The sequence below is a fragment of the Ictalurus furcatus genome, chromosome 4, assembly GCF_023375685.1.
Source record: "Ictalurus furcatus strain D&B chromosome 4, Billie_1.0, whole genome shotgun sequence".
Taxonomy (NCBI): domain Eukaryota; kingdom Metazoa; phylum Chordata; class Actinopteri; order Siluriformes; family Ictaluridae; genus Ictalurus; species Ictalurus furcatus.
Genome location: NC_071258.1, coordinates 13,914,017 through 13,938,303, shown reverse-complemented (window position 1 = coordinate 13,938,303; position 24,287 = coordinate 13,914,017). Strand labels below are relative to the sequence as shown.

The 24,287-nt window shown below is 39.8% G+C and overlaps 1 protein-coding gene across 3 annotated transcripts; it reads left to right on the top strand.

Moving 5' to 3' along the window:
* Positions 1 to 1,046: 1,046 nt before the first annotated feature.
* Positions 1,047 to 24,046, top strand: bcl2l13 (BCL2 like 13). 3 transcript variants are annotated; one of them, XM_053623088.1, is made up of 8 exons: positions 1,047 to 1,902; positions 4,072 to 4,127; positions 4,345 to 4,503; positions 6,952 to 7,056; positions 8,845 to 9,001; positions 12,598 to 12,670; positions 12,834 to 12,962; positions 21,731 to 24,046. In XM_053623088.1, the coding sequence occupies exons 3-8, from the start codon at positions 4,389 to 4,391 to the stop codon at positions 22,961 to 22,963; spliced, it is 1,812 nt and encodes a 603-aa protein (XP_053479063.1). In that variant the 5' UTR covers positions 1,047 to 1,902; positions 4,072 to 4,127; positions 4,345 to 4,388; the 3' UTR covers positions 22,964 to 24,046. The 3 variants fall into 3 exon arrangements, with proteins under 3 accessions (XP_053479063.1, XP_053479062.1, XP_053479064.1); XM_053623087.1 differs by lacking the exon at positions 4,072 to 4,127 and having other exon boundaries at positions 1,048 to 1,902; XM_053623089.1 differs by lacking the exons at positions 4,072 to 4,127; positions 4,345 to 4,503 and having other exon boundaries at positions 1,048 to 1,902.
* The last annotated feature ends 241 nt before the right edge of the window (positions 24,047 to 24,287 follow it).

Here is a 24,287-nt window from a genome sequence, read left to right as displayed (position 1 = left end):
CTCAGATTCCTCTTCTTGGCTGGAAGAGTGGAATCCAATGTGGTCTTCTGCTGTTGTAAACCATCTGCCTCAAGGCTCGACATGTTGTGCATGCTGAGATGATTTTCTGCTCACCATCGTTGTAAACACTGGTTATTTGAGTTACAGTAAACTTCCTGTCAGCTCGAATCAGTCTGGTCATTCTCCTCTGACCTCTCAAAACAAGGAGTTTCCACCTGCAGATCTAATGCTTACTGGGCATTTTTTGTTTTTGCACCATTCTGTGTAACCACTAGAGGCTGTTGTGCATCAAATTCCCAGGAGATCAGCAGTTTCTGATACTAATACCAATATTAAACTTAAACCAGCCTGTGAGATCAAATTTCCCCCCATTCTTATGTTTGATGTGATTATCTGAAGCACTTGATCTGTTTCTGCAAGGTTTTATGCATTGCGCTGCTTCCACACGGCTGAATAAGAGAACCCAAATTTATCAGACATAGATTACAGTGAAATTCTTTTCTTACCCCAGCATTTAGGAAGTTGGGGTCAGCCATGATACAGCCCCCAGAGCAGAGAGGTTATGGGCTCATGGGCCCAACAGGGAAGTTCAGTAGTGCTGGGATTTGAACCCCTGACTTTCTGATCAGTAACACAGGTGATCTAAACAGACTGCTGTAGACTCCTCTAGGTCATTTGTATGTAGTAGTTAGAGGGGGTAGAACGATGGAGGGAGACGATTTAAGACATGAATACTAACCCAATACCCAGACATGAATACTAATCCAACTGGAAAGAGAGATCAAACCTGTATTAGAAGGAAACATCTGCTCTGTCTGGGCAACATTTGTTATGGAACACTACTAAAAGGAAGCTCCAGAAACAAACATTTGATCAGTTGACTCTACTTTAAATAAGATGATAGATGATGCATTCAGTTCTTAGACTATATTAATCATAGTGTATATTTAGAAATCATAGTGTACATAGACTATATTAATCACTGTAACCAGGTGCACGGTGATTTAGTGGGTAGCACGTTTGCCTCACACCTCCAGGGTTCGGGGTTTGATTCACGCCGCTGCCCTGTGTGTCCGGAATTTGCATGTTCTCCCCATACTGCGGGGGTTTCCTCTGGGTACTCTGGTTTCCTCCCCCAAAGACATGCATGACAGGCTGATTGGCATGTACAAAGTGTCCGTAGTGTATGAATGGGTGTGTGAATGTGTATGTGATGGATTGGCACCCCGTCCAGGATGTACCCTGCCTTGTGCTCAATGCTCCTCGAATAGGCTCCAGGTTCCCTGTGTCCCTGAAGGATAAACGGTATAGAAGATGGTTGGATTGTCCAGTAACCCAGAGCCCTGACCCCGGGCCGGATACATATCCCTGAAAAGCTTGCTTCCTTGTTGTTTATGTTTGTCAGTATATGTGTCCTTATGATATGCAAGCCAATTTCCTTTACGTTATAAAGCCCACCAACTACAGTGGAAACAAAACATTAAAACTACTCTTTATAGATGACCTGCGTTCATGAAATTTTACATGTTTATTTCAAATACAAAAACACTTGTGAGGATATCGCCAATCAACAGGTTTGTAAGCGAAGTAAAAGAGCCGGATTTTCAGCCCTGCACAAGACCTTGGCTCAGTCTGAATCTTATAAGTGTACTGTTTAACACCATTTAGACTAGCGGTGAGTGTTGTCTGGGAAATAGCGGTTCTCGTGTCGACAGTGTGTGTGTATGAAGCACGACATAATTAGGGGACGGAACAGGGGGCAGGTTGTGGAACACGCATAACACAGCAGCCAGCAAGTTAGCGGCTAACTACTGTACGTAGCCAACTAGCACTGGAGTACTTCACAAGCAAACAGGGCACGGTGCAGGTTTTCCACAATACGGGACTGTGTGTGACTGTAAGGTAAGCCCGTTTCTTTTGTTTTCACCACTTTATTATCATTACTGTGTCGGTGCATGAAGATGTGTCTGGTACTGAGTAGTTAGCTAGCTGTGTTGAGGCATGCTAAAGTGGGATGAGTGAACTGTGGGAAAAGATCAGTGCGCGCGCCCTTGTACACAATGTTCTAATGAGTGATATGTGAGGGTCTGAATGATATGTGTTTGGGGCGATGGACAGTACAGTGTTAAAAACAAAACAAAACAAAAAACCTCCTGTATGTTTCTTTGTTTAAGATAAGCAAGTTGCTCGTGCTTGAATTTTTTTTTTTTTTGACTTAAGTTCCTCTCAGATGTTTGTATGGACACAGAATTAATGAAAGCTTATTGAAGGTGCAGCCTTTTGTCGTGGGAATAGGTATAGCATTCACATGACTACTTTCATAATTCCACAAAAAAAATAATAATTTTGCAAGTTATTCTTTACATATTCATTCCCCTCGATTTGTTATGAGTTACTGTATGAGTAGTTCACAAGGTGTAATTTATAAATTCATCACTTCTACACTCTTCAAACAGATGTGTTAAAAATAACACACCATGTGTTCATTTTTAACACACCTCTGTGTCTAGTTAAGGACAACACGTGTTGTGTTGCTTTCAACACAATCAGTGTGTTAGTACATTTCCACACAAAGATGTGTTCAAAAATAACACAGATGTGTTGTTTATACTTTTTATTTTCCATACAATTATCCTAAAATGCCATTTGTTTGTATGCTAAAATGCTACTAAAATGCTCACAAAATAAACAAACACATGCATGAAATCCAGGTGACATTTATTAAAATCATTAAAACATTTGACCGATGTAAGAATTGGACTTGATGCATCTTCTTACAAATCTCCCTGCCATTTGAAAAGCTGTAAAAGAGCAAAAAGAGTGTTGGTTAGTTGTTTGCTATAAAATATGGACAAATGCCTTTGGACATCAACTGAGAAATTGCGTTACAGAATCCCAAATTGTGTAATTTTGGAAATGTGACCTCCACTCTCCTAATGAACAAAATAGTGCTGTAGACTCACCAGGAAAATCTAGCTAGCTTGCGAATATTTATTTTCCTGCTTTTAGCACCAAAACGCAAATTTATTTGCACAAGCTAATTAAGTCAACCAACATTACAGAGATATTAGAAAGCATTACAACCTACTGTAAACTCCAACCTCTCTTTTTGACACATTAACCTTGTGAAGAACTTCTGTCCTTGACGTTACTGAGCTGGTTAAGTTCCATTAGCCACTGACTGTCTGCACCTGTTAACCAGCATTAATATTCACCGAATTCATGAAGAAACATGGCCCTAACCCATCCTCCTAATGATACTTACTACAGCTTGTGTTGTCCAAAACACTTGCTAAATGTAGTTAACTTTAACCCACTCTCTGTATTACGTCATGGTGAATAGCTGTAATGCTACATTATCGTTAACTCTCAAAAAGGTAATGGTAAATGGCGCACTTATATAGTGCTTTTATCCAAAGCGCTTTACACTGTGTCCCATTCACACACACACACCAATGGTAGCAGAGCTGCCATGCAAGGTGCTAACTTGCCATAGGGAACAACTTGGGGTTCAGTGTCTTGCCCAAGGACACTTCGGCATATGGAGTCATGTGGGCCAGGACTCAAACCGCCAACCGTACGATTAGTGGACAACCCGCTCTACCACCTGAGCCACAACCGCCCCACAGCCGCCCACAGAATATCTAACATTACCGCAAGCTGTATGCTAAAGTAATGTTATCAACTCAGGTGAGCGTCTAGGTTAGCATCACTCATCCCTGCTATGATTGGTGACAGCATACAGCTAGCTAACCCTAACTCAGCCTCAGATAAGATGCTAACTCAGAGAATTATACAATAACCTCAGTCCATATTTCACAGCCAACATAAACACATGACACTAGTAGTGTAATGCCAACACTGATATTCATGCAGTACATATTATTCACTTTTGAAGCCGTCGCGATAGGTAAAGTTAATTATCAGTCTGAGTTACTGTTTTCCAATGAATGCGTTTTCAAGAGCTCCCTGCCTAAATATCACAAACTTGGCCAGGCATGTTCAGCAGCATTAACGCTAAACAGTGATGAACGCTAACTTACCTGTGGTCATTTGGTTTCCTCGCCTCAGGACTCTGACTCCGCCGTCACAGTCAAAAGCTCAAAGCAACAAACATTCACTTTGAGGTGAGTTTAGAGTTGGATGATGATGTCGGCAGCGCAGTCCGCAACATGATTGGACAATAATTTAGCACGTGTTGTGTTGGTCACTCGTGTGAAATGTTTTTCTTTGTTTAACACATGTATTGGATAATTTAACACATTGAAATGGTAATAACACAAAAAGTGTGTAGGATATTAACATATCCTTTCTGAGAGTGTATATGTGTGCTTTTCCCCACAGAATTTAGTAGTGTATGTACCCTGTGAGTATAACATTTCTCTTCAATGGCTGCCTCTGGCTCCACCAGCAATGTGCCTGAAGGTTTCCACTATGAGACGAGATACGTCCTTCTGTGCTACCTCGGCCTGCCCCCACGACCACGGTACAGGCCTGAGAATGGTAAAGAATGACAAGCAATGCATTTTTGGATGTCTTTCATGCAATGAGCCGTCATGTGAAAAATAAAGCAAACCAATTCTTTAACTCGGGCAAGGTTACAGAGTCTGAACTGTTAAATCCATGATGTTATGTCAGTGAGATTTTAGTGCTAGTTCAGAAGTGTATTATGCATTAACTACTATTTCAGTGGTTCCTAACTGACGTGTTAAAGGTCAGTTCAGGGGCAATGCACATGTATGGTGCTATATTTCATGTTATTTCCTCCCTCACTTCAGCTGTGATGTACAAGTCTGTAGAAGTTATAGAAGTGTGGATTGTCACAGGTGTGCTCTACCAAGACTTGCACTGCTTATAAGATTATTCTTTTCACTATGTGTAAATGAGAAATATTTCTGGAGAAGGGGGTCAAGGGAGAAGTCTAATTCACACACCTTCAAAAACTAGATTTAAGCACCGGTGAGGTCTCGGAGCCGCAAAGCCTTCTCTACTAGCCAACAATTGTCAAATCAGAAAAAAAATATGCATTAACATTCTTATTTCCCATTTATTCCCATTCGTCATTGTCTTTATATACTTGCGTTTCTTCATTCTTCCATTTTGCTGCAACAAAACAAACCAGGATGGTGTTAGGGAAAGGGGTTTTTATCTGTTTTCTTTTTACAGATATTCAATATTTAATATATAAAATATATCCAATATTCAATAAGACCTCCAACATTATAAATCCTACGGTACTTTTAATTGGATCGAACTAGGATTTCAGACAGTCATACCAGCCACACAGATTATTTTATTTCTATGTGATGGTGGAATTGTTCATATGTGTCACTGGCAAGGCCTACTTGTTGGTCTGGATTTGTGGAAGCTGCATAACATACAGACATTTGATACATCACTGTTGAGCTGTGAGGTTCATTTAGTGTGTATTACACCAAAACGTTTCAAAGTTCTGAAATTGCAGTGGGATGATAATTTGTTACTGATGGCATTTTCAAGGAGTGTTGGTAGGAGCAGTTGAACAGTGCCACTGTTGATCCAACAGGAAAAGGTTTTATTTCACTGTTCAGTCAGCAACTATGAATATTAATACAGATTTACAAATGTCTTATTGCAGAGTATTTTCTTTTTAACATTTTACCATCAGGTACAGTTCTACCATCAAAAATGAATAATGAGAGAGCACCATGCTAACAGTAGTGTACTTTCTGGTAACCTTACTGTAATTGAACATAAAACATTTACACATAATAATTGAGCACTTTACAATTAGCGTAATGTTGCTCAGTATTGTATTTCATAATTTGTTTTTTTTTTTTGTTGATTGATTTAGATTTTTTTTTTTGATAGTTATGATTTGTGAGTTCTCACAATTTACTAACTAATCTAATGAGGGCAATTTATTTTTAGTCGTTCTACACAGATTGCCATAGACTCCTCTAGGTCATTTGTATGTTATAGTTAAAATGGGTGGAACAACGGAGACGATTTAACAACAGCTGAAAATATTTGAGGTTCTGGGACCCAGACATGAATACTAAGATAACTGGAAAGGAAGAAAGAGATCAAGCAGGGAACATCTGCTCTGCCTGGGCAAAGTTTTTGTGGAACACTAAGGAAAGGACGTTCCCGAAACAAACATTTGATCAGTTGACTCTACTTTAAATAAGATAATAGATGATGTGTTTACTTCTTAGGCTATATTAATCATAGTGAATGAATAGGGATGGCATGATTACTCAGGCATATCAGCGTGTAGAATAGGACTGCCATGTGTTTTGCTTTGCTCCTGTTTTCTTTCAGTAAGCTTCAAACACATAGCAATAAGCTCCTGATCCCTGCTATCCGCTAGACCCAGTCTAATGCTAGTTTAGTTGCTGCTGAATTACTTGCACACCACTGGCTCACAGTGTGGCTGAGCTTAGAAAAACTCCACTAAGAACCATCTCGGCATTGCCACTGAGCAAATACCTCTGGCTCATTAGACAGTTTTCTATTACATGTCCCGTCATTTTTAAAGTAGAATTTGTTCTGTTACAGTTATAGCCATACCTGGGACCAAATACAGTTCACATTTTTAGAGAATATCTGTTAAAGTATGTTCACAAATCAATGACTTGGGGCTTTTTCACAAAAAACTTCCAATACCCAGCTTGCATAAGTGCACAAACCCTTTTACATGGGCTATTTCCCCTTACATTTAGAACTGCTGAACTTTCACCTATTAGGTTGCACTATCAAGCCTTCTTGTATATAATAAAAGTTGCAGTAATGAAACAGAAGTTAAAGATCTTTTGGTTAAAGTCTTCTATCAAGGGACTGTCCCTTGGTGTCAACTTGGAGGCAAAGCCAGCAGCATTTGGCTGTCCAGTTTTTGTTTATTACATAATGAATGTGTGTGACCAGACAATATAGTGTAAAAAGAAAATAAATAAAAAATATTTTGATTAGGAGCATCTGGAGAGGCTGCACAAGAAACAGCTGTGGACAAGACCAGCAGGATGAAGGAACAGATTGAGGAACAGCTAAAGCAGCTAGAAGAAGAAATCACTGTCTGTAAGACACATGAACACGTACTTCATTACACCAAATAAGTGGTGCTTGAAAGTTTGTGAACCCTTTAGAATTTTCTATTTATATGTATTTTCATAAATATGCCCTAAAAAATCATCATATTTTCATACCCAAGTCCTAAAAGTATATAAAAAGAACCCAATTAAACAAATGAGACACTTTTTTTTTTTATTATTATTGGTCACTTATTTCTTGAGTAAAATTATCCAATATTACATATCTGTGAGTGGCAAAAGTGTGTGAATCTCTAGGATTAGCAGTTAATTTGAAGGTGAAATTAGAGTCGGGTGTTTTAATCAATGGGATGAGGATTAGGTGTGCGTGAGTGCCATATTTTATTTAGAGAACTATTAAAGTTTGATCTTCATCACATGTGTTTGTTTAGGTGTATCATGCCATGAACAAATGAGGTTTCTGAGGACCTCAGAAAAAGAGTTGTTGATGCTCATCATGCTGGAAAAGGATACAAAACCATTTCTAAAGAGTTTGGACTACATAAATCCACAGTCAGACAGACTACGTACTAATGGAGGAAATTCAAGACCTTTGTTACCCTCCGCAGGAGTGGTCACCCAACAAAGATCACGCCAAGAGAAAGATGTGTAATCATCCGTGAGGTCACAAAGGAACCCAGGGTAACTTCTAAGGACCTAAAGGCCTCTGTCATATTGGCTAACGTTCATGTTCATGAGTCTACCATCAGGAGAACACTGGACAACAATGGTGTGCATGACAGGGTTGCAAAGAGAAAGCCACTGCTCTCCAATAGAACATTGCTGCCCATCTGCGGTTTGCTAAAGATCATGTGGACAAGCCAGAAGGCTATTGGAAAAATGTTTTGTGGATGGATGAGACCAAAATAGAACTTTTGGGTTTAAATGAGAAGTGTTGTTTTTGCAGAAAGGAAAACACTGCATTCCAGCATAACAACCATATTCCATCTGTGAAACATGGTGATGGTAGTATCATGGTTTGGGCCTGTTTTGTTGCATCTGGGCCAGGACGGCTTGCCATCATTGATGGAACACTGAATTTGAATTATACTAGCGAATTATAAAGGAAAATGTCAGGGCATCTGCCTGTGATCTGAACTGAAGTCATTCCATCACAGAGTGGTTAACGAAGAATAACGTTAATGTTTTGGAATGGCCAAGCCAAAGTCCTGACCTTAACTCAATAGAGATGTTGTGGAAGGACCTGAAGCAAGCAGCTCATGTGAGGAAACCCACCCAACATCCCAGAGTTGAAGCTGTTCTGTACTGAGGAATGGTCAAAAATTCCTCCAAGCCAATGTGCAGGACTGATCAACAGTTACCAGAAACATTTAGTTGCAGTTATTGCTGCACAAGCGGGTCAGACAGATACTAAAGGCAAAGGTTCACATGCTTTTGCCACTCACAGATATGTAATATGGAATAATTTACCTCAATAAATAAATGACCAAGTATAATATTCTTGATAATTTGTTTAATTGGGTTCTCTTTATCTATTTTTAGGACTTGTGTGAAAATCTGATGTTGTTTTTGGTCATATTTATGCAGAAATATAGAAAATTCTAAAGGGTTCACAAGCACCAGTGTATATCTGATATAGTTTAGATATCTTTGCTTTAAATACTTGATATTACTTTATTGAACTAGGGTTTGCCATTATTTTGGAGATTGTAAGATAAATATTTGAGTTTAGCCTTAGTTAAATATTGATTCTGGTTTGATTGATACAGAAATCTGTCAGCTGCCTATCTTTATTTATTTATTTATTTTTAAATAGCTTTTCCAAGTACAGGCTTTGATCGACACACATCCCCAGTGTTCAGTCCAGCTAATCCTGAGAACACTATAGAGGACAGCCTGGCCATGCTGGGGGACCGTGTCGCACAAGTGCTGGACACACATCTGACTGTGGCCACACAGACACTTCTCAGTGGGTCAGTGTCTGTTAGATTTCCATGGAACGGCATAGATGTCAGTATACCGTGCATATATACAGTTCTATATTTTTATTTATCCGGGCCTAAATAACAATTGTGGTCCTCACCAACTTCTATAAACAAACAAATAACCCAAGGTGACAATAAAAACACTATAGATTTCAATATGTAGTCATTTTTTTCCCGAAAAAAGTACACCTACATTCAAAAACCAGGTGGGAACAAATAAGTACACCCTTCATATTTCCACAGTCATTAAGAGAGTAATTCGCAGGTAGGTGTTACTAATGAAATGCACACGAATAGTTAATCATCAAGAAGTGTGACTATCTCTATAAAGGCAGAAGTTTTGACAGTTTTGTGTTCTGTAGCACTCTGGTGTGTGTCTGCATCATGGCAAGAAGAACGGACATCAGCCATGTCTTCAAAGAATCAATAGTTGCTGCTCATCAATCTGGGAAGGGTTATAAGGCCATCTCCAGGCAATTTGAAATTCACTACTTTACAGTGAGAAAGATTGTTTACAAATGGAGAACCTTCAAGACAGTTGAAGACCGATCTTCACAAGTGGTCATCCCAGCAAATTCAGTCCAAAATCAGACAATTTAATGCTCAGTGTTATAAAGAAAAACTTGTAGCATGAGCTATGGTATGTGACCTACAGGCCTGTGTAAGTACAATAACTGTTTGTTAATGACTGCACAATCAGAAAAAGACTGCACAAGTATAACTTTGCCGAAATTGGGTCATGCAACTGAACAATGATCCCAAGCACACCAGCAAATATACATTTGAATGGCTAAGAAGGAAAAAATCAAGGTGTTGGAATGCCAAGTCAAAGTCCAGACCTCAACTCCATTCAGATTCCGTGCTCGGATATTAAGAGAGCTGTGCATAAAAACAAAGGCCTCAAATATCAATGAATTGAAGCTGTTGATGTTGTAAAGAACATGGTTCTACATGTTACTGAATTAAAGGTTGTATTAACCATAACATTAAAACCGCCTGCCTAATATTTTGTAGGTCCTCCTCCTTGTGCCGCCAAAGCAGCTCTGACTTGTCGAGGCATGGACTAAACAAGACCTCTGAAGGTGTGCTGTGGTATCTGGCCCCAAGATGTTAGTAGCAGAGCCGCTAAGTACTGTAAGTTGTAAGGTGGGGCCTCAATGGATCGGACTTGTTTGTCTAGCACATCCCAAGATGCTGGATCGGATTGAGATCTGGGAAATTGGCCATGAAAGAGTGTACATGGTTTGCAAAAATGTTTAGGTACGTAGTATGTGTCAAAGTAACATCCACATGAATGCCAGGACCCAAGATTTCCTAGCAGAACATTGCCCAGAGCATCACAATTCCTCTGCCAGCTTGCCTTCTTCCCATAGTACATCCTGGTGCCATCTCTTCCCAGGTAAGTGACCCACACACACCTAGCTGTCCACATGATGTAAAAGAAAACATGATTCATCAGATCAGGCCACCTTCTTCCATTGCTCTATGGTCCAGTTTTGGTACTCGCATGCCCGTTGTAAGTGCTTTCGTTGGTGGTCAGGGGTCAGAATGGGCGCTCTGACTGGTCTGCTGCTATGAAGCCCCATATGCAGCAAGTTGCAGTACGCTGCGTGTTTTGACACCTTTCTATCAGACGCCGGTTTACCGGTTGTCCTTCCTTGGACCACTTTTTTGGTAGGTACTAACCACTGCATACCAGCAACACCCCACAAGACCTGTCATTTTGGAGGTGCTCTGACTGAGTCGTTTAGCCATCACAATTTGGCCCTTGTCAAAGTCGCTCAGATCCTTATGCTTGCCCATTTTTCCTGCTTCCAAAACATCAACTTTGAGAACTGACTTCACTTGCTGCTGTTTTTTGTTGTTGTTGTCACCTGAGGTTATTTGTTTGTTTATAGAAGTTGGTGAGGAGCACACAATTTTTATTTAGGCCCTGATAAATAAAAACATAGACCTGAAGGTGCATGTTCTTTTCCCCATGATCGTACACTATATGGCCAAAGGTATGTAGACACCTAACCATTACATCCATATGTGGATCATCCCTATACTGTTGCCACAATGTTGGAAGCACACAATTGTCTAGAATGTCCTTGCATGCTTTAACATTAGTTGCAACTAAGGTGCCCCAACCTGTTCCAGCATTACAGTGCTGCTGTGCACAAAGCAAGGTCCATAAAGGTCCATTTTTGGCAAGGTTGGTTTGGAAGTCTTGACTAGCTTGCACAAAGCCCTGACCACTGGAATGGGATGTTCAACAAACACACATTGTCTTGATGGTCCACATACTTTTGGCTATGTCGTGTATTTTGTTTTATATTACAGTGGATATAACGTTCTGCACTCCCCTGTTAAGACTGCAGGTTTTTTGAGATGTAAAAAATGAAACCAAGATACAGTTCCCTCTGAAAGTATTGGAACAGCAAAGCCAATTCATTTGTTTTTGCTCTACACTGAAGACAACTTAAGTTGGTGACAACTTAAATCAACTTTTCAGTTGGTGTTTGTTTTGAGGGGTTTCTTCCTTCAGACTCTTCTTCAAGAGGTGAAACGCATGCTCAGTTGGGTTAAGGTCTGGTGATTTAAATAACCAGTCTAAAACCTTTCACTAACCCCCCCCAGGAAGTTCTTTGTTGCGTATTGTCTTGCTGCATGATGAAGTTCCTGCCACTTAGATTGGAGCAGACAGAATGTTTCTGTAAACTTCTGAATTCATTCTGCTGCTACCATCATGAGTTACATCATCAATAAAGATTAGTGAGCCTGTTCCAGAAGCAGCTATGCAAGCCCAAGCCATGACAGTACTTCCACCGTGCACATATTTTGGATCATGAGCAGATCCTCTCTTTCTCCACAGTTTGGCCTTTACATCAATTTGGTAGAGGTTAATCTTGGTTCCAGAACTTTTGTGGCTCATCTCGGTATTTCTTTGTGAATTCCAATCTGGCCTTCTGATTCTTACTGGTGATGAGTGGTATAGCCACAAAATTTCTGCTCTCAAACTGTGGATTATGATACCTTCACCCCTGCCCTGTGGAGGTTGTTGGTGATGTCATTGACTGTTGTTTTTGGGTTTTTATTCACAGGTCTCACACTGTTTGTCATTAACTGCTGTTGTTTCCTTGGTTAACCTGTTCCATATCTGGTTGTCAGTGCACCAATGGTTTCTTTCTTTTTCAGGGCATGCTAAATTATTGTATTGGCTATGCCCAGTGTTTGGCTCTTTCTTTTTTCTCCCCCCTAAAACATTTCTATTTGCTTTTTACTTGAATTTTGTTGGTTGCTATATCACATTAAAGGTGGAAAATATCTGACATTATTTAGCTTGGTTTCTTTCTTTCTTTTTCTTTTTTTTTTTTTTACATGAAAAAACCCTGAAATTTGAACACAGTTTTATATATATATATATATATATATATATATATAAGTTATTTTATGTTTAGTTAGTTTGTGAGTCTGGAAGGGTGTTGCAGTAGTTCCAGTACACACTGTGTGCATTTATACCATCTAGAATTTTAACTTAAGATTAGACACCGATCGAAATAAAAGTTACACAGTGCACTGAGTGAGTGTGTGTTTTGCAGGCAGCTGGACTATGAAGATTTCCAAAGTACAGTGAAGGAGATTTCCTCCCATTCTGAAGGAGGCTGGAGCAAGGTGATAACAAGTTAGTCTTGTAGTAGCAAGTCAATGTTACTGGGCCTGAAGACCGTTTGCAGAGAGGGTTTTACTTGTCATCCAAATTCATCCATTTCCTTAGATCCAAATTACATTAAATGTGTGTCCTTCATTCTCTCTTGCCTTCTCTACCTCTTTTTAGGTTTTGGTACCTTTAGTGTTATTGCAAGCACTGCATTGTAAGGGTCACCCGCTGGCCTCTCTACTTTCCCTGGGTGAGCGGTACCTAGTTGAGGTAGAGGCAGACTTCATCATCCAGCAGGGTGGATGGGTGAGTGTTTTTTTGTTGGTATTTTTTTTTTTTTCTTTTTCCTGTGTTTAACTATGTGAAGGAAGTTTATCTCCTTTACACAGGTTTTACTAAACTCTTTATAGGTTCTAATCAACACTGGACACTTTCCATAAGTTCTGTATTCTTATTAATCATGCTAAAATTCATGCACACAATGTTGTTAATAAAACGCAGAGGGTGGGCACAGTCAAATTTGGCTTTTGGCACAGTCAAAATTGAATGAGGCGTTATAGATTTTATGCCTCTCTTGTGCAAATAGAGTGTAAAAGGCGCACCTTATGTGCTTCTGAAGCATTTTTAAATCCGGCTAGACATATTGCATAGAGCTAGTGTGGACTCAAGTGCTGGTGAAAATTGAAGCATATCTGCTCTGTGTGATGCATATCAGATACAAGTCTAAAAGTGTTTCTGAAATTAATGTGGAATGAATTGGCTTTTAGTGTGTTTATTTGAATGGGAATGCTTTGACGATGCCTGATGATGCCAAACAATAGACAAACTGGCAGTCATGTATTTCTTATTAAATGTAATACAGTGTTTTATGTAAATGTTGTCTGGCAGGTTCAGATACAATTTTATCTGCAATAGCTTGCCAGTGAAGCAGTATAAATGGAGTTGAGCAGTAAATGGTTAAAGAGCAACTCCAGTGGCTTTTTATTTTTATTTTTTAACACCAACCTGTATCACTGGTTACTAAACACCTAAACATAATCACACACAAATAGAATCTCCATGTTATTTGTTTGCTACAGATACAGATGTGTATTTCGGTTAGTTTACACAGCTGAAATGCTAGACAGACAAAATGGCTGTTCAGTATAACACAGCCTGTGTTGTCTCTCACATTTTTGTTTTTCACTGTGGATATGTTAAATCAGAGTTCATCAGCGGAGCACCGAAAAGAAGTCCTCATTGCGAGTGTGAATGGAATGAATGAGCGTCAGGGAGTGTCAGTTGAAAACATGACACTTTCCACTGGACTTCCATTGATGTTAAACGAGTTATACTCAACATTTAATGCCAAAGTATACCTCTGGGTTCTGTGCGTTGCATCTGGAGAACTAAATAAACCTCTAGAAAACCATGAAAACGAATCAAAAAATGTCTAAAAACAGGAGTTTAAAAACCATGCCTACATTTGCACCAGTTTTGTAGGGAGTTGTGTATTAAGGGAAATAAATCAAGTGTTTTTGTAGGTTTTCCACTCAAACCGCAGTTAAAACAAAATATTAAAATTGTCACTGTTTTCTCCGGTTTCTCATTTATAGCCTACTGATAAATCTCCCACCACCTGGTATCTAGACATGATCTTTCACTAATGGGTTTGTGTTTTACGGACAAACCCCCAGCATGTTACTTTTACTTTTCTTAATGTCATAAATAAGAGTTGATATTGTTTAAGATCATGTGGGTTTTTTGTTCTGAAAAGAATCAACTCTGGGGTGGCAGCAGCATTCCAGGTTGTGTCGGGTTGCATCGCTTCACCCTGTCATCGATTATTTTCATGCCCCACCATGTTTTATTACTTGCTTGTAAGGCTTAAACCTTGCTCAAGTAAATCTGTAAAGACAGACATAATTTAAAGCTCGATTTGTACTTCTGCGTTAACGTGTCTTTGCATCACAATGCAGAGACGGGTATAATGAGTTAATGTAACATGCAAAGACACACAGACGTGCTAGCAGGCGGTCCTCACACAAGCCAACAGTGTTCCATTCAGCTCTAATTGTCTGCCATGTTTTTTATGTTTAGTGTGTAAGAGGCATTTATATTATAGGTAATATGATAAGTACACGTGCTACTATAGATAGTGTATACTGTAAGTAGTGAATAGGAATTTTTATTTGGAATTTAGCTTAATATGTACTACTTCTGTATAATGTTATGTTAATGATATTTTACAATTTGAGTTACAAGTCTATTATTTAAAATATATATATAATTATTATTATTATTATTATTATTATTATTATTATGTATCTTAATGTTAGAAAAAATTTACTTATTTGTTTGTTTCAATAACATTTTAGTCTGATTATATTGCATCTTGTTTTATTCTAATATTCAGCAACTTTATCACATTTTTGTCTGTTGCGTGCGGCTCTAACCTTAACTCCTTACGATATAGTGTGAGGAATAAGAAATCATGCAGCTTGTGTACCATAAGAGGGAGCCACAGATCTGAAATGTACACACCATACAAGAGAATTCTATTTCATGGTACAAATTTGGCTTTCACTTCTGTATATTGTTTCATATAAGAGTAACACAGCGGCACTCTTGTGTGATTAAAGGTATGTATTGCATACCTGTGTGTTTAGTCATGAAGTCTGTATGAATAAATAGTGTCTCTCAAAATGAATTTGAGCTGTTAAGCATTGCTATAACCTGCTCTCTTGCCTGCCCTAACTTCTGCTCCTGAAAGTCCCAAACTTCTGATTTCTCCATTATTTACTTCTCTGGTTTCACAGCCAGGTTGAGATTTATTATAGCCACTGAAACTGAATCTGTTACATACATGTTTCAGTTTGCCTTTTTCCTTATCAGTTCATTAAAAACATTTCAAAGGTCACTGCTCTCAACAGCATTGCTATTTAGGAAGGTCGTTTACAAATGATTGGTTGCTGCCACCTTTGGATTGCACACACATGATAATGATTATGACTTAAGTTTAAATGCAATAATATTATAAATTTGTAGTTACTTTATGAGAGTTGGCATACTTCTCAGAGCACAGATCAATCTTTTGCTGTGTGTGTGTGGTGGGGGGGGAGGGAGAGGGGTAATTCAGTTCCCAGTATTAGTTTAACTAAAGCTTTTCTGCTGCTTCTGCAGACAGGATACTGATCAGTGCAATGGCTTTTGAGATTGAATTTCTGAATAGATCCACATTCCTCCAGTGCCAGACCTTCATGAGGAATCCAGTTCAGAGATGACATGAACATGACGGGAGGGGTTTGTGCGTTTAGGGGAGGGAGTAAGCGGTGAACAAAAAGTTCTGTAGAGCTGCTGTCCATTGCTCTGGCAGGCAGCGTGTGTTGAGTGTGTCCATTTAGTTTTCCTTTATTTATTGTCTCTGGTCTGCGTTGGCATATCACTGTCTCAGAAAACAGCCAGCGTCAGGTAGGCAAACGTATTTCTTTCTTTCTTTTTTTCCTGTTTGCAATGTGTGTAGTTTGAAGCAGCACAGATGAGAAAGATGACCAACTTGCTGAAGTGTATGAGATCTGATCTAGGAGATTTAATCTGGTGCATGATTGTACATTACGTGTATTATTTGACTTATTTTTTTTTTATAGATATTTATCACTACAGAACACAGACTGACAGTAAAATGCATTATTAGTTCTGTTTTATTCACATTCATGGTGTGAATGTGTCGAAAAATTACTAAGCAAACCAATAACTAAAATGTTGACATTTTTGTTGGGAGGTTCAGTTGTAGTTTAAAAAAATCCTTTTTTGCTTTCAGGGTGGGGGTGTGTGGGTAGGTACACTACACAAAATGTCTCCTGCAAATCTGAGTGACCTTGGGGAGTGTGACCCAGTCTTGGTGCACTTTCAGGCTTGTTATCACTTTCATATTTTCAATAAAATCTATTCATACACATCCCCAGTGTTGGGGATGTGTGAGGACTCCCACACTCTGCAAAGCTGTAATGTGACGTGACGTGATCCATTTTTAGGGATCGACAAACAAATGACCTTGATGCAAATCCCTCCCATTCGTGCAAAGAGAAATGAAAAGCAAAAGTTAAAGGCGTGTGCTTTGAACAAGTGACTTGAACAGTGTCTGGCTGTTATCCAAAAGCCAACATGGGGCATAAATGAGATGGTGATGGGAGCGCCTGAGCTTAAGCTGTGTTGGCTTGGCACACAATATCCTGGACACCGCTTGGCCCACTGCTTTATGTAACAAACATGTCACAGCAGTGGCAGCTGCAGAGCAGGAATCATGTGCTGTGCACACACTTACACGCACATACACAGACTGAGTGTCATAGGGAAGTCCAAAAATAAATCTGATAAATCCTCATAGAAAATCATCATCAGGGACAATGTCCTAGTTCCACTGCAGGGCGTCACTTCTTTTAGAGAGGAGAGATGGTTAATCCTGCTACTGCTTACCATCACTGCTGGACAGCTGTCACTAACATTTTGTAAATATTTAAACTCATGCAGGTTCCCTTTGTTTAAATTTTAAGTCCCTAGTAATGTCATTTGAATTTTAGTGGTAATAGAGATTCAGAGACATATTACCTTAGATTACCTTTTGTAGCCCTTGTGGAGTCTTCCATGCTTAGAACCACACCTTTTTTTAAATTAAAGCAGAACTTCGTGACCTTATGATGTCCCTCAGCTAAAAGAAATCCAGAAACAAAAGTGCTTTGCTCATTGTCAGGAACAGGATAATGTCATCTCATGACTTCGTGTGTGTCTAGGAAATGGGGGGGGCCCTAAATCTGTATATGGCTTCAGAGTAGGTCATGGATCAGGATTATTTTAACATGCACGCCTTTAGCTTGAAGTATATTTGTCATATATACAGTCCCCTCTGAAAGTATTGGAGTGGCAAGGCCAAATCCATTTATTTATTTATTTTAATACACTGAAGACATTTGGGTTTGAGGTCAAAAGATAAATACGGGGGACGATAGATCAGAATTTCAGCTTTCACTTCCTCAGATTTAAATCTATGATGTGTTAAACAACTTAGAACAAGGCATCTTTGGTGTCAGACCACCCAGTATTTAGGTGAGCCAAACTACTGGAACAGACAGTCTTATCATAATAGTTGGTTGCATATCCCTTGCTTGCAATAACTGCATCAAACCAGTGACACATTGACATCACCAATCTGTTGCATCTTTCTTTTGTGGTGCTTTACCAGGTTTGTTTCACAGCTTCTTTCACAGTTGTTTGTTTTGGGGGGTTTCTCCATTCCATCTCTTCTTCAGGAGGTGAAACGCATGCTAAATGTGGTTAAGGTTTAACGATTGACTTTACCACTCTAAAACCACTTTTTGGTGTACTTTGTTGAGTCGGCAGTGTGTTATGTGTCATTGTTTTGCTGCATGATGCATTTCTGTGTAAATTAGCAGACAGAATGTTTCTGTAGACTTCTGAATTCATTCTGCTGCTACCATCAGGAGTTACATCATCAGTAAAGATGATGACACTACCTCCACTGTGCTTGACAGATGAGCTCCTTTATTGTGGATCATGAGCAGATCCTTTATTTTCTCCACACTTTGGCCTTTCCATTACTTTAGTAGAGGTTAATCTTGGTTCCAGAACTTTTGTGGCTCATCTCTGTATTTCTTTGTGTATTCCAATCTGGTTTTCTGATTCTTACGGCTGATGAGAGGTTTGCATCTTGTGGTTTGGCCTCTAAATTTCTGCTCTCGAATGCTTCTTCAAAAAGTGATGTGCTTCAAAAGAGGTGAAGGTGCTGTTGTACCTTCACTCCTGCCCTGGGAGGTTGTTGGTGATGTTACTGACTGTTGTTTTTGGCTTTTTCTTCACAGCTCTCACAATTTCTGTCATCAACTGCTGTTGTTTTCCTTGGCCAACCTGTTCCATGTCTGGATGTTAGTACACCAGTGGTTTCTTTCTTTTTCAGTTTGGTAATTTTCTAATTCCCTCTCCCAAGCTAGAGTGGGTAAAGACTAATATTTGTTTCTTCTGATACATTTGAAGCCAGTCACTGTATCTTTTTGAACTGCTGCTCATGCTGTCACAGGGCAGAGGAAAGCACTAACTGCTCATATAGTATGTAAGGTCAAGAAGGCCTGGCATGTAGTTTAAGTTCCAGTTCTAGTGTTCAGTGGGATTGAGGTCAGGGCTCAGGCCACTTGAATTCTTCCACACCCACCATGGAAAACCTTCAGCACAGAGGCCTTGCCATGCTGAAACAGTTTTGGGCCCCTTAGTTCCAATGAAGGGAAATCGTAAAGCACAGTTGTGTGCCACCACCTTTGTGAAAACAATTTGGGGAAGGGCCCACATATGGGTGTGATGGTCAGGTGTCCACATATTTTTGGCCACATAGTGTACTTGTGAACAGTCATCTCCTGATGACTGAGCGAGTATGTGTTTTTATTTTATTTTTTTTTATTGTATTTTTTTTATTTTTTTATAAATAGTGCCACTCTGGAGTGTTTCATTTAAGAACCTTTCAGTATACCTAAAAGTCACATGAAAAAATGGTACAATCTTTGTGAGCCCCAGTCTCTTCAGAATTATCCTAACCTTCCCCTCTTACATTGGCCCTGCACATAACTATCAGAAAAGCAGTCTAATAAATACTATAACTGACATGGTGAGTGTGGCCCTGTAGTGTTGTATGTGTATGTATATGTGTGTGTGTGTATGTGTGTATATATATATATATATATATATATATATATATATATATAAAATTAAAAAAAAAAATTTTGCTGCACTAGTAGAACTGTGAATGTGTTTATATCTTGAACACAACACAACAGATTAGGAAGCCTGCTAGGATAGTTGTTGTACAATTTTGTTCAGTCAGCTTGCTTAAGTGTTCTCCACTTCTCCTCTTTAATGCTCGACACTTGTGGGGGCATGCTGGTATATTCATCTTGGCTTCTGCACCCCGGGGCATGTGGAGGATTTTGGAAAAGGCACCCCACCCAGCGCACACACCTATTCAGATTTTATGTAATACAACAACATGGGGAATTTGATGATCTCTATTGAACTATTGTTTGATAACTCCTGCAACTTGGTTGTGATCCGGTACTTTTTTGGTCTTCCTCTCGCTTAAAATGTTTGTTTTTTTGTAATGGATTGCACATTATTAGTTCTGACTGCAGGGCATATCTCAAAGGTTCCTGATAACCAAGCCATTACAGCCCCATTTTATACAAAGCAGCTTAAAAATAGGACCAAAGGCTGAGCGTGAATTTAGTCCACCTGTGATTATGACAGGCCCTGATGGGAAATATGATTTGACTATAAAATTTTATGGGAGTTTTTTTTTTTTCCAAATCAGCTGGGGTCTTTGGTATGACAGAATGGTATGGCCATGTGGCAGCAGGGACGATGTTTTAAGGTCAAAATACCTTGATAAGAAGGATCGGACAAAGAGCGATAGACTCATGCCCGTCTGTACAAAATTATGATGACACAATCTGAGATTACAAAGACATGCAGAAAAATCTGACTTAATTATACACAGTAGAGTTTGTGAGAGTTTAACCTAACCCTCAGTTACACAATGTAGGAGCTTTTTGTGGAGTGTGCGCATGTGTGAATGCGTGAGAGAGAAAGAGAGAGAGAGAGAGAGAGAGATTTAGGATTACATGTGAAACTAGTCACATGGTTACTAGTGGATTAAATATTTGAATATTGTAATTGTCTGCTACCAGTTGAACCTGCAGTTTCTGACAAGTTTATTATTCATTTATTTCTGTCAGACTTGCATTACTGCACAGGACAGGTTCAACTACACAATCTCTGAAATAACTAGTCATTTTTTGGAGCTTAGAGGAAGTTAATACACAGGTGGTATCCAGAAGGGATTTGCAGAAATGCTGCACAATATCATGAAAAACTGATCCCTTATCTACACGTCATCTACATTCCCTGTTGCACGTCGGTAAAACCCACTGTTAAACAGCCTCTTCCTGTAAAAGAAGGTGGCCATGATTAGCGCTGAACAGTGAACAATCTAGTTAAAGCCTGGATTCCGGCTTCTGAGACAACCTCAAGGTGTTCCAGTTAAGAAAAAAAAAATAAGTAATGATCATACAAGGAAGACAAGGCGTATACATATTTCCACAAACCCTGTGAGCCACTGGAATGGCAGGAAACAAATCTGTGAGACGTGCTGGCCCAAAAACGTCCTCTGAGGAAGAAAAAAAAAAAAGATGCCTCACTCCCCTTTAGAGTCGAGCTCAATTGTGCCTTCGGTAGCACCTCAGATATCTCCGTCTATCTGACAGTGGCAGGCCAAACCTTGTTCCACTTAACTTGCAAAACAAGAAGTTTGTGCTTTGCCTTTGTCAGAAAATAACACAACACAAATAATGATAATTAAATTTGGCTGTAGCTAAACATGTTGTCGAAGCCCTCTGTATTGGTATGTGTTCTGTAACTAACCTTGCATCCAAACAATAAGCTGTTTATTTTTGTGTAGATTTGAGATGTGCTTCAGTGGAAGTCATTCATTCTTAACAGGTGCTCCCTATATGAATCAGCTTGTGGTTTATATGATGTAGGCTCCTTTTAGATGCTTGACTTCCTGTATTTTTCACACTACCACTGAACTGTAAGACTGTTCTAGGCAACCACACTGAGAGGAAATGCATTTGCATCTACTTAGCAAGAATTCTCAACAGCATAGCTTCTTCAAACTGGCACAGTGTCTTGGTGTTTATTAAAAAAAGAGAGCATTTTAGTAACTCATGCAGAGCTTGCTTGGAAAATGAGAACCTTGCTGCTTGGTTTCAGTGCAGCAAACCTTAACAGCAGCCCAGTAAATCTAAGTTGCTTTTAAAAGCTTTTCAGTCATTCAGGTTATTTTTGAATATCTGTCTGTAGTAAATGAAATTAAAGTTGAAGTTTTTCCACTGAGGTATTCATTTGAGAGGCTTTATTCATTCTGATCAAGTGAGTGTCAAGATCATACCAAGATAGTGAGTTCTCTCAAAAAGGGTTGATTGATTTTACTGCATGCTTTTTGTTTAGTGTTTAAGCATCATCATCTTATTTTGCAGAGTGCAGTGTTTAGGCTGGAGGATGTGGAGGAACCGGGCGCGCTCATAGCTGAAGACAGTAACGATATCTACATCCTGTCGGGGGAGCAGGGCTGCGAGCAGCTGAGCCCACCTGAGTCACTGCTCATCAGCGTGGCAGACAGCAGCGGCCTGAGTTCCTGGCACACAGAGAGTTTGCCCGTATCACTGAGTGGCCACGAATCCTGGGCTAAGGTTGGCACCATGGAGCCAGAGGATGCCAAGAGTGTGGACAGTGGTGAGGGCGTGGCCTCAGCTGAGGAGCACAGTGAGAACAACTCGTCCAACTCGGACATTGTGCATGTGGAGCGTGAGGAGGCCGAGCTTCTGGAGGAGGGAGAAGCTGTAGAAGAGGAAAAGCTGCAAGAGAGCATGCTAAGTGTCCTAGGCACCGAAAGCGAGCTGGAGGCCCTCGGAGAGGAGCTTAGAAGAGAAGCTTCATCTCCACAACAGCCGGTTTCAGAAGCACCAGAGTCATTGATGTCCCTAGAGGAGCAGATTGTCATCCTGGAGGCACCTCCTATCTTAGTTGCTGCTGTTCCACCAGTTTATGTAGAGCCAAAGTCCCTCACTTCTTCATGCCCTACTGTCATTGCTGAAGTTCCAGTTGATGTGGAGCCAGAATACCTTGCTCCTTCATCCTTTACTATCATTGCTGATGCTCCAGTTGATGTGGAGCTGGAATGTTCTGTTCATCCTTCCCTTCCTATTGCTGCTTCACCCCAAGTGCTTGATCCTAAACCTGAGCCTCAGTCAGCTCAGCCAGAACCTGTTCTAGCTCCTGTGGAGCCACAGATTCTAAGAACAATTCAAGAACCAGAAGCTAAATCTGAGCCACAGCCTGAAGCTGTCCAAGCAGCTCCAGTGCATGAGATACTGCCACAAGCAGAGGTTGTACAGGCCAATATACCTCCAGCACAAGAAATACCATCACTGGAGCCACAGAATGTACAGGAGACGTCTTCTCCATCCCAGGTTTCTCTTGTTTTACGTTCTGTGGCAGCTCCAGAACAGGAAATACTGCCACAGGAGCTACAGCCTGTACACACAGCGTCTACTCCAGCTCAGGAGCCACCTGCAGCTCCAGCACACACACAGCCTGTAACAGAGCCTGTGTCCTCTGAGCTTCCAGTTCTTCTGTATGGTGGTGCTGCACTGGTAGCCATTGCTGCTTTGGTGGCCTATGGAGTTCTGGCTTACAGGAAGAAGTATTAGGAAGTTGCCCCTCCCCATGACCTCACCACATCGGTGACCCTTTTCAGGAACCGGGGCCACTGTGCTGCCAAAAGTTTTGGGGAAATCCATTCCCCTGTCGATCCCATGCTAAATTTTGTTGATGCTCTACCGAGTTCCTGTTTTTTTGTTTTGTTCCCCCCCCCCCTTTTTTCTTTCCTTGTTTCATCTTCTCTTACAGTGAACCACTTCTGAGCCTGAGCCAAATGCATTGTCAATTTGATGTTCATTTCACATTCTCATATACAGTTCTCATATGCTTGTTAATTTGTCTTAAGGATTCAAATTCTGTAAGGCTGACAGCTGGGAAATCATGGTATCATTTGACCAGTTTTTAGAAGCAGGGAACAGTTCTTCGAGTAGAACGGACTTGATTTGGAGTTTTGAAAACACTATGATTTGTTACTAAATAAAAGGTGCACACCTCAGATTCTGTCCACCATTTTGTCTGATTTGATCTATTAAGAATATTTAGACCTAGTTTTAAGAACGCGTGTTTATGCGCTGATGGTTAAGTGTTTGAGAGCGCATATATAACGGAATTAGATTTTGAACAGTTTGCTGTGATGTGTCATGGTTTATGCTCACATTACGGACAGTGTTTAGACACTTATGGATCCTGACATTGAATATGAGGTTCTATATGGATATGGAGAAACCAATGTTGGGCAAGATTGGGCAGCCCAACCAGACACCTGTAATGAAAGCACTGATCATTTGTTGATAAGAATTGAAGACTATAGATTGTGTATAATACGTGATCAAATCTGTACGCACAATCCACTGGATTAAGCCAGAATTAATGAGTTGACCAGGTTTAAAATGCAACACATGCCCGACTGATTTGCTTTTGTTCAGCCATTGAATTCCCCTTTGTAAACAAAAAGAACAGTATGTCCAGGACACAGACTATGGGCAAACACCCTGACCATTTTCCCTATAGTTCTTCAGGTTTGTTTTTTAGTTACTGAACACAGCCTTTGTTACAGTTCAAACAAATAAAGTTTTGATTTTAATTCCAATACTTTATTGTTTTTAATGCTCTCACTTTACAGAAAACCAACACAGCCACACACTTCCTGTTAGTCTCATGCTGATATGGCTTCTACAGAGCTTCTCAATCTGAGAATTTGTTTGTGTGGCTTTATAGTAAGTGACAGTAAGACTGATGTACAAGACTTTATTAATGACTTAAAATCTCACATCAGCCAACCCACATTTAGAATTAGAGCTCCACCAATCTCAATTTTTTAAAAAAAAAATTACTTCCAATACAAATTTGTTTGGTTTGAGTAAAATATGGTTT

Bases quoted from the DNA above. Each gene is read 5' to 3' on its own strand.
- bcl2l13 (XM_053623088.1), top strand. From the start codon at position 4,389: ATGGCTGCCTCTGGCTCCACCAGCAATGTGCCTGAAGGTTTCCACTAT. The intron at 4,504-6,951 runs GTAAAGAATGAC...TATTTTGATTAG, and splicing joins ACGGTACAGGCCTGAGAATG to GAGCATCTGGAGAGGCTGCA. The intron at 12,671-12,833 runs GTGATAACAAGT...ACCTCTTTTTAG, and splicing joins CTGAAGGAGGCTGGAGCAAG to GTTTTGGTACCTTTAGTGTT.